The following is a 17,565-nucleotide window of genomic DNA, read 5'->3' as shown; positions in this document are numbered from 1 at the left end:
TGCAGACGTACCCAAAAAGGTGATGAGAGAAAAACAAGGTGGGAAGTAAGTCCTCATTCCACAAACACAAATTACACAGCAGGCACAAGTCCTGTATTCCTTTGCTGGTGCTTCCAGCAAATGAAAAGCAGTTAGCTTTCTTCATCATTCTCACAAAAAATGGGGGTCCCATCTTCAGCCCTAGAATAATTCTTGCTTCCTGCAACTAACACATTAAAGAAAACCTGCCTCTAGGTCACTGAAGGGTTAGCCAAACACAAGCTAATAAAAGGACCGAAAGAGGCAAAAGGTCTGCGGAATGACAACAAAGAGCCAAGCCTGTGTACCAGGTTCCCACAACGCAAAACACATTTCGGAACCTGAAACCTCAGGCTCTGGAGGGGCTCGATGAGGGTTTCAAAAGGAGAAGACGTAGCTTGCTACCCTAACCGAGCTAACGGGGAAGAGGGATGTTCCAGAGAGTTGCCAGCGCTGCCAGCAGAACCAAGGAATCAAAAAGCTGAACCCTGCTAGAGATCAGGATTCGGTGAAGGCGAGAGGTGCGCCCGCCAGAGAGGAGGTCGGAAGATACTAGGGGTTCTGGTTTCTTGTGATCTCGCAATCTTTGCTCCAAAAAGGATAGGGCTCGAAATTGGGAATTCAACGTTTAGAGAGTGGTGGCGGGGGGTCGACCCTCCAAGCAGAGGAGCAGGGGCTAGCTAGGGTCCGCAGGTGATGCTTCCTTGTTTGGGGGCCCCTTCCCGCCCCAAGCACTCGGACACTCCGGCCAGTGGGGACAGAGCCGCGGGGTCACCGGAGACCGAGACCACCCTCTGGACTGGGTCAGAGAGAAGTGCGCGGGGGTCTAGGCGCGGCCTCTCGCTCGCTCGGTCCGCGGTTCGAGGGGGCAACGGGGTCCGGGGGGCCACTTCCTCCGGAGCTCTGAGCCCAGGCCAAGCAGGCCTCAGTGAGGCCGGCCAGGCGGCCCCCACTCCCGGCGACACTCACCGGCCCATCTCACGGCGCTCTTCGGGCTCCTCCCGCTCGTCCCGGAGCCGCCGCTATAGCGGCCGCCGCCATCCCCGGCCCCGGAGCCGCCCCACACCCAGCACCCCCACCCCCGAGTCGGGCGCCCGGAGATGACGTAACGCGCGCCCCGCCCCCGGCGCGGGGCGATGGCGTCATTCCTGGGCCGGAGAATGACGCCCAGGAGAACCCGCGGGGAGGGTGGGTTCGACACCGGCGAGTGGCCGTCGGCGCCCGCTCCGAAGGAAAAGTGAAATCTTACCACTGAGTCACGCGAATAGGGCTGAGCCGGGACCCTTCACCTTGATCCCTCAATGACTCCGCAGTCTTTCCACTCCAGGATATTCTGGGGGTTCCTAAGCAGAGCTCTGGGGCATGGCGGTCAGCCACCCTCATTGCCTGCTCTTCCTGGGTCTGATTAATGAAGCCTCCTTTTGGGAACCTCAAGGAATCCCGAGGCCACCCGATCCCAGGAGAGTAAGGAGATCCCTCTGGAGCCCAGGGGTGAAGATGGGAGCTCTATGTGAATTGAGACAGGCCTCTGAGGGAGAGGAGGATGGACCAGATCCAGGATCTAGGGGAAGGTGAAAGAAGTAGTGGGAGACTCAAAGTCTGAAAAGTTAGAGGAAGAGGTTTAGTACAGTGGGAAGCAGCTTAGTTTGGTGGAAAGAGGGCTTGCCTACTTGATGAAATATTAGGTCTCAATTCGTTGCCCGTTGAGTCAACTTAATAGTAACATGAACTTATGTTAACTGAAAAAAAATTACCATTTGAATTTGTGCTTCCATTACACCTATGTAAAAAAAAAAAAAAACTTCTGCAAACTAAAAAACAAACTAACTGAGAATCAATAAGTTTAACTGTTGGAGAGATTGAATTCTGAGTGTAGTTTTTTCAGTTTCTGCAAACTGTTCAATAAATAATTTTCGTCTGATTTTAAAAGTACTGGCTGTGCTCTGGTACCTATTCTGTAGCTATCTAGCCTTAGGAAAGTCATTTTACTACTTTAGATTTGGGTTTACTACTTTAGATTTAGATTTAAACTAAATGAAGGTGTGGGAGTAAAATGTAGATTGAAGAGATCTTTAAACATTTTAAGTGAAAAAAATAAAAAATGTACATCATCATAGTTGCATATATTTTTGTACCTACAGAAAAGAAGTGAAAGGACGTGTAACAGTTAACATTGGTTATCTTGGGAGAGAAAAGTGGAATTGGGTGGTAGCCAAAGGGAACAAAAGGGACTTATTGTTTGGATTTTCTTAAGAATATTATCTTAGAAATATTAAAAGGAGTAATTTAAAATGCAAATAAGGTATATGACCTCTAAGATTCTTTTAAGGCAATTCTTAGATCTCAATTTTGATATTTTTTCACCTTGATGGGCACAAAGAATCATCAAAATTATTAAACTCCAAACACACGCACCAGTGGGTGAAACATAGTGAAGCTTCTGATCTGTAGCCTTCTGAATCAAAGGGCTTTGCTTCATGAACATTAATATTATTCATGATAGTCACCTTCCTTCTCTGTTTGGCCAAACAGGAAGTCCTGTGGTCTTTTTTCTCGGCGATTCTGTTTTAGCACTAACTGGCATTCTGGATTCTAGTTCATTGCTTAGCTTGCTCACTGGTGTTAAAACTACAAAACTGACAGACACCCTTGAACCATCCAGGTGTACTCAAGGATAGCCAATTTCTCCCAGATCAAGGTACACAGTCATAGATCTGCTTTTCAGGCAAGGTTGAAAGAACAAACACAGGTGGATGCAAGCAAAAAAGGGTTTTTGACTACCATCCATCAACACAATTACGTGGTGCAAAGGCGTGTCTCATTAAAAAAATAAAAACAGGACGTTCTGATTGGTGAAACAGGTGATTTCCTGGTTTGGTGCTGCAGACCCAGGAGGGTGGGTCATATCTCCGCTGTGTCCTGTTTTCAGAAGTCTTTGCTCCAAGCCATCCTGATTTCTTTGGTTGTACATACTAATGGTAGGAAATGCCAGGGTGTCAGTTTGACAGGAACATTAGTGATAAGTAAACTAACATGGTTTCTAGATTTAAGACACTAAAATAAGTTACCTTATTTTTCTAAAAATCTATTATTCTCTAGTATCTGGATAATTATTTAAGTTATTTATACTAAGTAAACTCGGGTCTTAAACACTGTGACTGGCTCAGGAAATAGTTGTTGAATGTCCCAAAAATATCCCACGTGGGGAAGCTGCCCTTTGTAAATCTTTTGCCCCCATTTCCTCACTTCTCCTCTCATCTGGTTAACCTGTTTGCTCTCTGTTTTCAGTCTCATCTGAAAGTCCTTCATTTTATGTCACCGAGTTTTGTTGTGTTTTTTTTTCCGCAGAGTTTTAAGAACTGATGAACCAAAAGGAGATTTTTAAAGGTATTTGGGATATTTGGGGAATAAGGGGTTAAGCTTCAATGTTTTTTCCATCTCTTTTCTTTCCCTGGATTCCTACTGAATTCCTCTGATGCATGTAGATTGGATTGGTGCAAAGGGAGAGCTTGAGCTGCCCTGTTGGTAGGAAAACAACCACCCAACCCTGCCTTGCTAGTTATTCTCCTTGAGCAGGCAGGAGTTTCAAACCAGATCTCTGTGTCACCTGTTTCCTCTTCGTGGTTTTTCCTGACCTGTACTACAGGCAGGGAAAGCTCAGACAGCAGTCCAGCTCTCCCAGCTTTCTATTTGATGTTAAGGGATCAAACCAGAGAGAATTTACTGGTAACTTGGGAAAGCATGTGTTCGTAACAAGGGGAGGAGGTGGCGTTTTTCCTAGTCGCATGTTCCTGCTTGTATGTTTCAGTGTGTAAAGGTATCATTTTAGGAAAGGAATTTCATCTTTGAATACCAAAGGCAGAAAACAACAAACCTCAAGCATACACTGAAAGTATCCAAATACTTAGTAGATTTAGCTTTCCCTGGGAACATATTCACATCTGGCATTAGATTATTTTTCAAAAGCTTTTCTAGACGTCCAAATGTAGAAATGTGTCATTTTTAAGTTTGTGTTTTATCTACTTTTCTGAACAATTCTGTGTCCTCATTTCCACATGCTTTTAATGTTGTGTGATCTCTTCTGATGGGATTTTCCTTTCAAATGCATTAATATTTTATTTAGAAGGAGGTCTTATAATTTCTCCATATGTGACTAGTATGTCCTTTGAGGAGGGGAATCTCCCTTTGTTGTTTGCTTCCTCAGACACTGGCTAAAGACTTTCACGTCTGTCAGCAACTTCCTGCAGAATTCTCAAAAATTTCAGTAAAACCACTGACTATTGAAATAACCTAGAGGAAACCTAACCCCTACTTGAATTGCAAGAGTCATATCTGGGGGGTGTCTGCTCCACAGAGAAGCAAGTGCACCCGGGCCATTACTAAGCAGTCAGGGGTTCATTGCATGGGGCTTGTTGAATGAATAAAATGGATGTTGAGAAACCACAGCTTCCTTAACACTGACAGCTATCTCTTTCTCTGGGAAACTTCCTCAGAGTTGCTGTGCCTTGTGATAAAATCATGTTCAGTTCTGCCTTCAAAGCTGATCGCCTTCGGGCCAACTTGCAACTGGCTGTCAGTCACCTAAAACTCCTGGAGAGAAAGAAAAGTGAGTAGTGATACTCCAGGCAGCCCAGCCAGCTGCCTCTCGGATCTCTGCGAAATCTTCTCACCACTGCCCCCAGCCCAGGGCCATATCTCCTAAGACCTTCCTCACCAGCTTTGGAATTTTAAATAATATTTTCGACTGGTGGGAATGTGGGAATGATTATTATAGTGATCAAGTCATTTATAAATGTCCAAAGACACTTCTGTATCTTGACTGAATTGATATCGACATGGTGGTTTTGCAAGATGTTACGGCTGGGGAACACTGAGTAAAGTGTACTCTGGATCTCTCTGTGTTACTTCTTATAAACTTCATGTGACTCTACAATGATCTCAAAATTAGAAGTTGAATTTTTAAAACATATTTCCAAAGGTTTAAAATGCAAAACAACGTCCCAATTACTGGACTTCTCTCCACTGAGGCAGAGAACTTTATCTAGTCAAACTGTATTCAAATGTGCAGTAGCTATTAAGTTTGAGCTTCCAGGCAAATTTTCCTGGAAGGGTTTCCTTACCCTTTTTCAAACAGCCAACCCTCCCCCCACCCCAGTGCTGTTTCTTCTGCCAGGTGGCAGCTCAAGTGTATTACATTCATGCAGAGAGGGAATAGGTGTTGTCTTCCTTAAGTCCAACTTATTTTCTATTGCCTTTTGCTTTCTCCTCATTCCAGTGGGTGACAGGAATGATAAACTTCTCAATGAACTGAAAAACTGATGATTTCTGATTATGAGGGGGTTTCAGGTGAAATAACTATTGCCTGTAAATGCATTTTCTAAGCGCTCTGTAAATGGTACTATTTACTATTGAATTACTAAAATCTATTGGTAGAGAGGGTGGTTACTCAAACTTCCAAATTGATTCTGGCTCACTTAGCCAAGTGTTGGCAGAGGATCTTTGGGCATTACTTAGATGATAGGGTCTTAAGGAAAGTACCCAAAATAAATAAAATTTAGGCAAACCCTGTGTTTCCCATCTTGTTACCATGAACGGTGAGGATGATATTGATGATGTATATGGAACTTGTGAGCTTTAAAATGCATGCCTACATGTTCCTTAAAAAAAATTTTTTTGGGCCCTGGCTGATATAGCTCAATGGATTGAGCACAGGCTGCAAACCAAAGGGTTGCCAGTTTGATTCCTAGTCAGGGCACATGCCTGGGTTGCGGGGCAGGTCCCCAGTGGGGGACCAAGTGAGAGGCAACCACACACTGATGTTTCTCTCTCTCTTTCTCCCTCCCTTCCCCTCTCTCTAAAAATAAATAAGTAAAATCTTTTAAAATTTTTAAAAATAAAATTTTTTGTTTATTTATTTTTAGAGAGAGGAGAGGGAGAAAGAGAGGGAGAGAAGCACCAATGCATGAAAGGTGTTTCCCGAATTTCCTGATCGGTTGTATCTCACATGCCCCCAACCAGGACCTGGCCTACAACCCAGGCAGGTGCCCTGACCTGGAATCAAACTGGAAACCTTTTGGTCCACAGGCCAGTGCTCGGTCCACTGAGCCACACCTGTTAGTGCCCTACATGTTCTTTTATTTGATCCTCATAATCTAGTGACACATCTTATTAACCAGACAAATTTTATACTCTTTTTACAAATGGAGAAATTTCAACATGAAGTGCCTGAGTGATCTGAGATAAATAAAGCTAATGGATTCTGTCTTACCTGAATTGATTGCTTTTAAAAAGGAGATGATAATCTTGACCTTCCAGGGTTCTATTTGTAACACAGACTATAAGTTGGACACACAATAAATGTTTGTTGTTATTAGTATTGATGTAATAGCAGTTTAGCATTTATCTGAAATAAGTCCAGCTTTCCTGTAATTTCTTTTCCCCTCAATGTCTAGGGCAAAGAACATTGCCCCATCCTGGACTTGGCTAAGCAACCTTCCAAGCACTGAGGTTTATGTGTATTTTTCAGATTCAAATATAGTTTCATATAAAGATTTCTTTGCAATGACAGAGTAACTGTCTATTCATGATGACACGGTGAGCATCAATTTTAGGGTATGGCAGACAGACAGAGTATATAATTAGGAGGTTCAGGTTTTCCCGACTTGTGAAAAGCCTATTTTCCCAGGCTTGGTCATTAGTTGATAAGTCAAAGGAATAAGACATTACTTGTGGCAGTGGATGACAAATGGGACAGGTCACAGTTGTTACGTCTCCTGCATGACTCTACTTGTTCATTTTACCATGTAACGTAGTAGAAAAACATAGTTATGTGCAAGTCTGAAGATGTGGCCTTAATTTTCAATTCAACCAGCTACTTGAAGTCATGTGACCATGGGAAAGCCACTTTACCTCCCAGAGTCTCAATTTTCTCAGCTGTAAAATGCACATCACATATAAACCTCACACAGGTGGTGTGGGGATCAAACAGCGTTGTGTATATGAAAACATTTTCCAAAATGCATAGCATGACATCATTCTCCTTTTTCAAATAACTAATCTTTTTATTACAAAAACAATGAATGTTCACTATAGAACATTTTAGAAAATAAAGGTGAGCTGAAAGAATACAATAAAGATCACCAGTCCAAGCACCCCCTGCAGCAGTGGTTCTCAGCCTGTAAAAGGGGTCAGAATCCAGAGGGCTGGTTCAAACACCGAGTGCTGGACTCTACTTCCAGAGCTTCTGATTCAGTATTGCTGCGGTTGGCTCCAAGAATCTGCAGTTCTAACTAGTTCCCAGGTGATGCAGCCGTTGCTGATCTGGGGATGATGCTTTGATGACCACTGAACTAATGTGATACACTGAGCACTTTTATGCATCAATGGTATACCTTAAGTGTGTGTTTTTGTTTGGTTATTAGTTTTTATAAAAACATTATTTCACACTACTGTGCAACCTGCCTTTTTATTTAACAAACTGCTCTTTGCATATTTAGTTTTCTATGTGTATGCTTTGTACTGCAGCTGAGCAGGCCCAGAAAGCAAGGAAAGAGATTGCTGACTACCTGGCTGCTGGGAAAGACGAGCGAGCTCGGATCCGAGTGGAGCACATTATACGGGAAGACTACCTCGTGGAGGCCATGGAGATCCTGGAGCTGTACTGCAACCTGCTGCTGGCCCGGTTTGGCCTAATCCAGACCACAAAGTGAGACCTATTGAACTTGATTATTTTTCAGGCTCAAAGGAGTGACAGGACATCGCTACCACCTGGTGAGGGAGAGGGTGGGCTTTAACTTGTCCGGACTGTGTCAGAGTAGTTTGTGTCTGCTTGAACAGAATATGACAGTCCAAAGAGCCATTTTTAAAAACCAAACAGATGGCTTTTTTATTGCTGTAGATAAATTGAAAAATACAAAGTATTTTGTGTCTGCTTGAGGAAATATGGCAGTCCAAAGAATCATTTTTATAAAAACCGAATAGATGTCTTTTTTCTTACAATACAAAAATTGGACAGGAGGAGAGTTATGGAGGGGAAATGGGGACTACTGTAATGAACAATAAAAAAATGAAGAGAAAAGTTGGAGAGGGACTTCCGCCAAGATGGAGGCGTAGGTGGAAACACTTTGCTTCCTCGCACAACCAAATCTAAAAATAATAAAGTTTTAACAACAATAAACGCAACCAAACCACAGAAAACCGAACAATCGGAGTCTGAAAACAACGAACCGCTCAGCTAAACCAGTGAGAGTGGTGAAGCCAGCAGTGGAGCGGGTCAGGCAGAAAAGATCCCCCAACCCGGGCGGTGCACAGGCAGCGGAGGGTGCGGATCCTAGGTTCGGGGTAGCTACAGGCAGACCCAGGGAAGGCACAGCGCGGTGGGCTGTCTGTGGTTGCGCATTTGTGTGCAGATAAACCAGCGAAGAGACAAACTTGAGACAGACCGCGCAGGCCCCAGCGCAGGGCAGCGGGCTCACATATTTGCACTCAGGTAAACTGGTTGGGGTGAGTGGAGAGGACTGCCATTGCTCCCTCTCTGACCCCGCCCCCACATACAGTGTCACAAACCAGCGACCTGGGTGGCCCCCCCCTGGTAAACAACTAAAGCTCTGCTCCTCATACCTAACAGGCACAAACAGATCAAAACATGGCTCAACAGCAACTCAGAGCCCCAGAGCCAATAAATCTAAGCGATGAAGAAATAGCCAAATTTCAAATGCACAGTTCAAAACACTGGTGATCAGGATGCTCACAGAACTGGTTGATTTTAGTCACAAATTAGAGAAACATATGAAGGCTAAACTAATTGAAATGAAGGGAAATACACAGGAAACCAAAAGTAATGGAAAGGAAACTGGGACTCAAATCAAGGGAGCAGACCAGAAGGAAGGAAAAAATGACCAAACAGAAAAATATGAAGAATCAAGAATTCAAAAAAATGAGGAGAGGCTTAGGAACCTCAGGACATCTTTAAACGTTCCAACATCCGAATTATAGGAGTACCAGAAGGGGAAGAGGAACAGTCACGAGTGGAAACCTTATTTGAACAAATAATAAAAGAGAACTTCCCCATTCTGGCAAAGGAAATAGACTTCTAGGAAATCCAGGAAGCTCAGAGAGTCCCAAAGAAGTTGGACCCAAGAAGGAACACACCAAGGCACATCATAATTACATTAGCCAAGATTAAAATGAAGGCGAGAATCCTAGAAGCAGCAAGAGCTAAGGGGACAGTCACCTACAAAGGAGTTCCCATCAGACTGTCAGCTGAGTTCTCAAAAGAGACCTTACAGGCAAGAAGGGTCTGGAAAGAAGTATTCCAAGTCATGAAATCCAAAGACCTGCAACCAAGATTGCTCTATCCAGCAAGTTTTCATTTAGAATGGAAGGACAGATAAAGTGCTTCTCAGATAAGGTCAAATTCAAGAAGTTCATCATCACCAAGCCCTTATTATATGAAATGTTAAAGGGACTTACCTAAGAAAAAGAAGATAAAAAAGATGAACAGTGAAAGGACAGCAAACCACAGTTATCAACAACCACACCTAAAACAAAAGCAAATTAAGAGGACAGCTAGATCAGGAGTGAACCATAGAAATGAAGATCACATGGAGGGTTAGCAACAGGGGAGTGGGAGAAGGAGAAGGGGGGAGAAAGTACAGAAAATAAGTAGCATAGACAGTAGATAGAAAATAGATAGGGGGAGGGTAAGAATAGTAGGGGAAATACAGAATCTAAAGAACTTGAGACACGTGTTCCTGAACTAAAGGGGGGGGATGGTGGAGGAGGGGTGTGCAGGGTGGAGGGGAATGAAGGGGGGGAATCGAACAACTGTAATGGCATAGTCAATAAAATAAAAAGATATATTTTTAAAAAGGAAAGAAAAGTTGGAAAATACAGACAAAAAGAATCCATAATCACCAAATCTGGAGATAAGAATTTTTGGTATATCTCCTTTCAGTTTATATATGTATATTGATATGTATTTCTGTGTGTATAAACATACACATGTATGTGTGTATATATATATATACTTTAATATACCTATATGTACATAGAAGTTTATATTCTAATTTCAGTGTAAAATGTTTTATTTCGACATTATCTTTTTCACACTGTCCATGGGCTGCCTTTGAAATGGGGAAAAGGGGGGAACAGAAAGCCCTGATTTTCATAATCGTGTGCTTTCCCTAGGGAGCTGGATTCCGGTCTGGCTGAATCTGTGTCTACACTTATCTGGGCTGCTCCTCGACTCCAGTCGGAAGTGCCTGAATTGAAAATAGTGAGTTTGATGAGTTTTAACTGCCTGTGCTATGGTTGTAAATGAGGGTATCCCTAATGTGACTCATTTAGACTTGTAGGATTACTTGGGGGGGGGTTCTTTCTTTTCATAAAGGATAACCAAAAAAAGTTTTTTCTTCTGTTAGTCTTTAAATGAAAAATAAATATTGTTTTTAATGACAATGGTGGGGTGGTGGGGAACATTACCTAACAAAACCCCCAAAACTTGAAACTGTATTTCTTTTGTGGGAGAAGGGGTATCATAATTTACAAGGTGTTTAGAATGAGAGGTTTTAAGTTTTACATTTATTAGATACTTAAAAATTAAACAAAGGGCTTATTTTATTTTTAATGCTGTTCGATGTTAAAAGAATGTGATTCCATTGAGGAAACATGAAAGTGATTTTTGCTCTCAGTGATTCTTTATCTAAAGCAAATCTGCCATAACGTAATCAATTTTGCCTATGTTTCTTTCCTGGTGATGGTTTACTGCAGGTATCTAATCAGCTGTGTGCAAAGTACAGCCAAGAATATGGTCAACTGTGTCGAACCAGTGAGATTGGAACTGTCAGCCCTCGGGTAGTACCATTTCCAGAGACACATATTCTTTGAAACCAAGAAGTCTGGGAAAAGCTGAGAAAACTGAAAGCATATAATTCTGTGCAGAATGAAAGATGTGTAGAAGTAATTTTTGCCTTGGAGGTAGAGAGAGTTGGATAAAGATCTTAAATTAGGGAACTCGGTTCTTTCAAAGGGAGTCACATATATGGTGACACATGGAAACTAGACTTTTTGATGGTCAGGATGCTATAATGTATACAGGTATCGAATTATCATGTTCTACACCTGAAACTTGTCTGTTATTAGCCGATGTTACCTCAATTAAAAAAAAACGAGTCAAGAAAACTGAGCTGATTTTTTCTTAAGAAAACATACATTTTCTTAAATGTAACTGGCCTAGTAGTAGAAAAGATGTTAATGAAACTTTGAAGTTTCAACTTTTGAACATCTTACATAATTCAGGACTGACATTCAGCTGGCCACAGAATTCTGGCTGAAGTAGCTGGTTCAGGCTGGTGGACATTCTCCTCATTCAGGGTATCCATTCTAATTGGTTAGTGCCTCACTGCACTGGTTGTTGTATATGTTGAATATCACCTCTGACATAATTCAAATACTTATCATGAAGTCAGAAAATATTTTCCTTATGTTTATTTTCTTCCTCTTACTCTATTTGGTTTGAGGGGCCTTCACCCCAGGAAAGGGCTGTCTTAGGATACAAGGAGGATTCCCTCCTTGTTGTTGCCAAGGTAATTATCCTTCTACAATCGTACATCTTAAATAACAGTGACTAGAAAGATGAAGAACACTGATGCAGAAGTGAAAGACCAGCTAAACTCTTTCTGCTTCTTATTTTGTAGGTGTGAGTGTGACCAACTTGGTTATGTTCTTTATTTTACAGCTCATGTGTAAACTAAATGTGGACACTCTGCCCCAGGTTCTAGTGGAACGGTACCTGATAGAAATTGCTAAGAACTATAATGTGCCATATAAATCCAAGGCAACAATTATGGTGAGTACTTTCAAAAAGGGAGACTTGATTTAAAGCTGAGATTTCTCTTGTGCACTAGGAGATTTTTTTTTTTCTACTTAGGAATGTGGCTCTCAGGATAGCTATGTCTGTCAGGATTGTAAATCAGGTAGTTTGTACCTTTTGTCTGCCCACATACTTTTCCTAACAGAGTTTGACTTCTGATAACTATCAGATGACCCTTCTACGTTGTTAACAGTGAAATGGAAAAGAAAGGTGAAGGTACCTAAAGTGTTATATACAGAAGTGTGAAAAACAGTTTTAGTGCTTAAGAGCTCAACTTTATCCTGTGGATATGTTATATTTTAATAAAGGGATCTTTATTAAAGATCTAGAACACAGGTTACAAGATCTAAAGGCACAAGGCACTATCATTTAGTCTTGCTTAAGGGTGTTAAGTTCAGTAGTGAAATGACCCATATTCAGATCCTAGCTCCTCCTTTTACTAATCGTGAGATCTCAGGCAAGTTGACTTAGTCTCTCAATGACTCAGTTCTCTGCACTGTAAGAAGGAGGATAAGGCCCTGGCTGGGTAGCTCAGTTGGTTGGAACATCATTGCAATATGCCAGGGTTGTGGGTTCCATCTCTGATCAGGGCACATACGAGAAGCAACCAATAAATGCATAAACAAGCAGAACAACAAATTGATGTTTCTCCCTCTCTTTTCCTTTGTCTAAAATCAATAAATAAAAGGAGGGGGATAATAATAATTAATGGTTATTAACAGATCTAAGTTTCTTGAGATGATTAAATGCTCTAATTAACATGTACAAGGAATTTAAATGCGATGCTGGCCCATCACGAATGTCATGAAGTTTTGCTCTTTATCATCATCATTGCCACAGAGGATGCATTAAGCTTCCAAAAGGTGGTCAGCGACTATTTTAGGGCCAGAGGGTATCTCCCTAACGTCTCTCAAATCATCTCATATGGGGAGTGACTTATTTTAGCAATTGATAAAGTTATCTCTGTTAACTTCTTTTTTTAATTTGTTGATTTTAGAGAGAGAGAACATTGATTTCTTATTCCACTTATTTATGCATTCACTTGGTTGCTCCTCGTATGTGCCCTGACTTGGGATTGAACCTACAACCTTAGCATATTGGATAACACTCTAACCCACTGAGCTGCCTGGTCAGGGCTCTGGTAACCTCTTTATAAAAGATGTCCCTGCACTCACGTGCCAAACTTGTGCTTAGTGCAGGCATGAAGCTACAAGGGAACTCTGTTCCGTCCTGTGTTCCCACACTGCTGCCTTCCATTTGATGGGACAGCATGTACCACACTGGGTTGGATTAAGGGTCACACTTGTCTTTTCTGATGCTGTGCTCCTGATGGTTTCCTGATAGGGACTCTTGTCCATTTTTTCTTTTTCTAAAGAATTATATAGCTTGTTGAAAAATGATGTATTGTGAATATCTAGATAATACCAAAAGGGACTGTGAAGAAGTAAAAGCCACCTGAAATACCAGTAGAGATGTTGCCAAGGGCTCAGCCTTGGACCTCTGCTCTTTCTTCTCTACTCTTTAGGTGATTTTATCCAACATCATGGTTTTCAACACCATTTTCGTGGGGAGGACTTCTACACATATATCACTAGCTAAGGCTTCCAAGCTGATATGAACTCCAGACTGATATGTACACCCGCCTTCTTGAAATCTTTTCTTGGATATTTCAGAAACACTTCAAATTTCACATGTCTAATAGTGCTCTTACCCTTTTCAAGAGCCCACTCCTTCTACAGTTAATCTGTGTGAGGGCAAGAATCTTAATGTCTTCCTCGACTCTCCCCTTTCTCACAACTGCTGGCCCCCAGACAATCTTCGGCAAGTCCTACCTTCAAAATATATCCACAATTCTGCCACTTCTCACCATCTTCGCTGACAGTACCCTGGCCTAACCTGCAATAATATCTTCCCTGGATGGTTCAAGAGCCTGTTAAGTGGTTTTTCTGCTTCTCTACTCTTATTCCTCATTTATTGATGTTCAATATTGCCTTCAGAGATGTGGTTAATATCGCCTAAGTCAGATCTTTTCACACATCTGCTTTTAAATCCCCCAGTGGCTTTTTATTTCACTTAGAATAATAGGCAACGGCTTCACTGTGACTGAAGAGGCTGCCCATACCTACTCTCACCTCTTCTCTCTGGCCTCATTCCTTCCACTTTCCCCCAGTTTACTCTGCCTCGGCTACACTGTCTGCTGACCTCCTCATGCTTTTTCATACACACACAGCTGACTCCCACCTCAGGGCCTTTGTACCTCCTGTACTCTGTGTTCTCTACTATCTGCCTGGCTCCTCCCTCACTTCCTTCAGTATGAGGCCCTTACTGGCTATTGTTTCTAAACTGTCCACCTCTTCCCTTTTCTCTGCTTTATAATTTTTCTCCATCATTCCTATCTTTATCTAACACACTATGCAGTTCACTTAGTGATCTCATTTATTATCTGTGTTCCCTACTGGAATATCATTGGCTACAGGAGCACAGGGACTTCGTTCTGTTTCGTTTATTGTACCGTCCCCTGTACTGTGCCTGGTTTATATTAGGTAGTCAATACAGTTTGCAAATGAGTGAGTAAATCCAGTGTTTACCACTGTGAAGATTTGCTAAACTTTCTTGGAGACATCTCTATGAATATTTATGTCTAGCTCTTAATCATTGGTGTACCAGTGTGTGACCTCAGACACTCAGAACACAGTCATTGAACCAGAGACAAAGAGGTGTGAGGGCCAGAAAGCCTGAAGGTTACTTTTAACTGTCATTGACTTACACTAGACTCACCGCTTCGTGAGGGCAGGAAACGTGTCTCCTTTGCACGGTTTTTTCCCCAGTGCTTTCCAAGAGTGTTTGGCATGTAGTAGGTATGCAATAAAAAATGCGTAATAAATTGAGAACCCAATATTATTCTTACCCTGTTGTTTCAGTCTGAAGCCCCAGCAGACCTGGTTAGTGTTGGATTTACTGATGATGTCAAGCAAGGTGCCCATGGCAGTGGAGGTGGAACTGTAGCTGGACCTGGTGATCCACTTCAGGCATTGCCAGTATGGCCCTTACCTGTGCCGTCCTCAGTTCCTGGTCCCTCATCCCTTCCTCGTGAAAGACAGGTCTGTATGGCTAAGGATACTGAATCTGAAATGATGCTCTAAGTACTGCTAGAAAGTACTTCTACATGGGTCTTTTGGATGGTAAAATGATCTTTGTGAAGTTTTCCAGGCCAGGGCATATTTGTAATAATTAGCTTATAACTGATGTGTTTTTATGCTGAATTCATGAGACTAGGGCTACACACAGCTTTTCATGAACTGCTTGACAATACCACAGTATAGACTACAAAGAACACTTGTATGAGCTGAACACATCTGGAAGTCTTGAATCTACAGTGATTTAGACTCAAGTTTCAGATTAGATATATTCAATTTATATGTAGTGAGAACAGTTTACTCTCATGTTGAAAATAGGATAAAAATCTCATAACTGTGTACATACACAAATCTAGAGAAGTCAGGTAAGTAAAAACTAAAGAGCCCTAGACATTAATCTTCTTTACTCTTTGTTCCTTCAGTATGAAGCAAAACCAAATTGTGTCATTCTTTTCATTTCTGACCCCATAAAGTTCTTTTTTAAAGATTTTGTATTTCAGGTATAACTTAATTCTAATTTTCCTTGTTGAAATTATTTGTCTGAATAACACCTTGTGTCTTACTCAGCTTCTGCTTTTGGAGTGCAAGTTCTCTGATTTAAAAATAAAACAAAGAAAACTTTATGGAAAATTTAAACATATTCAAAATTAGAATGATACAATAAACTTTCACATGTGCATCACTCATTTTTGACAGTTATCAATATTATGCTGTTCTTATTTCATCTATTTCTTCCTAATGTTCTGAAAGGATTTAAAGCAAATTTCAGACATTATATAATTTCACCTGTAAATATTTCTCTATATATTTTTAACATATACCCTTTGTTTTTATTGATTATTTTTTATTAAAGATTTTATTTATTTACTTTTAGAGAGAGAACATCATGTGCGAGAGATACATTGATCAGTTACCTCTCACACGCCCTCAACTGGGGACCTGGCCCGCAACCAAGGCATGTGCCCTGACTGGGAATGGAACCAACAACATTTTGGTTTGCAGACTGACACTCAGTCCACTGAGCCACACCAGCCAGGCCCCCTTTGTTTTTATAATATAAAATAATGTCTTTATGGTAGCCAACACAATGAAAAATAATTTCTTAATATTGTATAATACTCAATCCAAATTAAATTTCTCTAATTTTCTCAAAAATGCATTTTTACAGTTATTCTGTTGAATTCATATCCCAAAAGATCCATGCATTGTATTTGGTTGATGTATCTCTTAAATCTTTTCATCTCTAATATTTCCTTCTTCCCACTTCATTGTTTTTTCTTGCCACTTATTTGTTGGAGATAGAGTCCTCTGATTTTATTAAAGTGAAGTGTTTTTTCACAAGTAGTCTCTAGGTTCAAATATAAAGGATTCCTTGATTCTTGTATGAGGCCATATGTGACAGAAGAAGCCAAACCCATAGTCATTCCTGAGGCTGATTTCCAGAAGGTGGAAAAACCCTCATCTCAAACAAGAAGGAAGCTTGATTGTGACAAAGTTCACTTAAGTTAATTTTAAGAACTATTTCTTTAAGGCTTACTATGAAAAAATATGTTGGAAACTCAAACCAGTTGCTTCCCAGTGATTTTTTTCTTTCAGAATGACTCCTATCGGAACAATTTGCTTCCTATACTGGTTCCTGGTAAGTACAGGGAATTCTGGAAATAGTTGGTAATATTGCTTGATATTCATTAAAGATATTTCTGTTGTTCTAAGACAAGTCATTCCTCCATTGGTGGGAGGAGTTTATTAGTGATTTACTAGGATGACAGTATGTTCACTTGTAGTAGCTAAGTAGTAGTTTGGAAAGTTGATAAGGGTCTGAAACATCTTTAATTCAAAAAAAGTTTTAAAACCACTACTATACTAGATCATCCTATCACATGTTTTGAAAAATTGTGCCCTTTAAGAAAATCAGACCACCCTTGTAGAAGATTACTATCACAATGTATTACCACCATTTCCATGTTGGGGGAATGGTCTAGTTTTCCAGCCATACTATGTACTGTTCTTTCAATAACAATAATAGCCTATTGTTTTTAAGACAGGAATTTCATTCTGGAGTACATATTGGTGTGATTTTTTTTTTAAATCACATTTTTTGAAATGAATAGGTCCTGGACCCACCCCTGAAACTTCTCCAAAGGCAGCATCAAGAACCAAGATTGGTTTCGATAACTTTATGCCTGATTTGCCTGATGTAAAACCTCAAGCAAGCGTTTCCATTGACCCTTATGATTCGGAGGAAGTTGATTTTGAAGATCTCGACCGGAGACTTGAAATGCTGAAGAAAGCCACATAATTCCTTAGTCCTAGATTGAGTATTTGCCTGGGACTTAGGGCTCTTGTGCACAGATTTTAATATGGCCATTGATGTGTCTGTCTGAAGTTTTCTCATTTAGAATTCCTTTCATCTCTTAAATCATGTGGTTCTCTGTCTGTAATAATGTGTATATGTCTCTCTTCGTGTGCATATACATATGATCATATAATTATTCCTGTTTCTTGAAATTCTATAATTCTTTGATGAACATTCATGAC

The 17,565-nt window shown here is 41.0% G+C and overlaps 2 protein-coding genes across 15 annotated transcripts in view; one reads left to right on the top strand and one right to left on the bottom strand.

Annotated features, from left to right (window-relative positions):
- Positions 1–1,096, bottom strand: part of ATXN1L (ataxin 1 like) — a 14,923-nt gene extending 13,827 nt beyond the window's left edge. For all 5 annotated transcript variants that reach the window (XR_008391894.1, XM_053666643.1, XM_053666644.1 and 2 more), the window contains exon 1: positions 988–1,096. The gene's annotated coding sequence lies outside the window, so the exon portion shown is untranslated. The remainder of the gene's footprint in view (positions 1–987) is intronic.
- Positions 335–17,565, top strand: LOC119063014 (IST1 homolog). 10 transcript variants are annotated; one of them, XM_053666648.1, is made up of 10 exons: positions 337–559; positions 3,367–3,405; positions 4,512–4,624; positions 7,543–7,723; positions 10,207–10,294; positions 10,789–10,872; positions 11,756–11,866; positions 14,812–14,991; positions 16,624–16,666; positions 17,139–17,565. In XM_053666648.1, the coding sequence occupies exons 3-10, from the start codon at positions 4,537–4,539 to the stop codon at positions 17,324–17,326; spliced, it is 963 nt and encodes a 320-aa protein (XP_053522623.1). In that variant the 5' UTR covers positions 337–559; positions 3,367–3,405; positions 4,512–4,536; the 3' UTR covers positions 17,327–17,565. The 10 variants fall into 10 exon arrangements, with proteins under 10 accessions (XP_053522627.1, XP_053522623.1, XP_053522622.1 ...); XM_053666647.1 differs by lacking the exon at positions 337–559 and adding an exon at positions 1,177–1,206; XM_053666645.1 differs by lacking the exon at positions 337–559 and adding an exon at positions 1,185–1,482.

The sequence above is a fragment of the Artibeus jamaicensis genome, unplaced genomic scaffold (genome assembly GCF_021234435.1).
Source record: "Artibeus jamaicensis isolate MK-2021 breed Jamaican fruit bat unplaced genomic scaffold, CSHL_Jam_final contig_464, whole genome shotgun sequence".
NCBI classification, from domain to species: Eukaryota; Metazoa; Chordata; class Mammalia; order Chiroptera; family Phyllostomidae; genus Artibeus; species Artibeus jamaicensis.
Note: the sequence above shows the minus strand (reverse complement) of the source record. Positions and strands in the feature narration are given on the sequence as shown.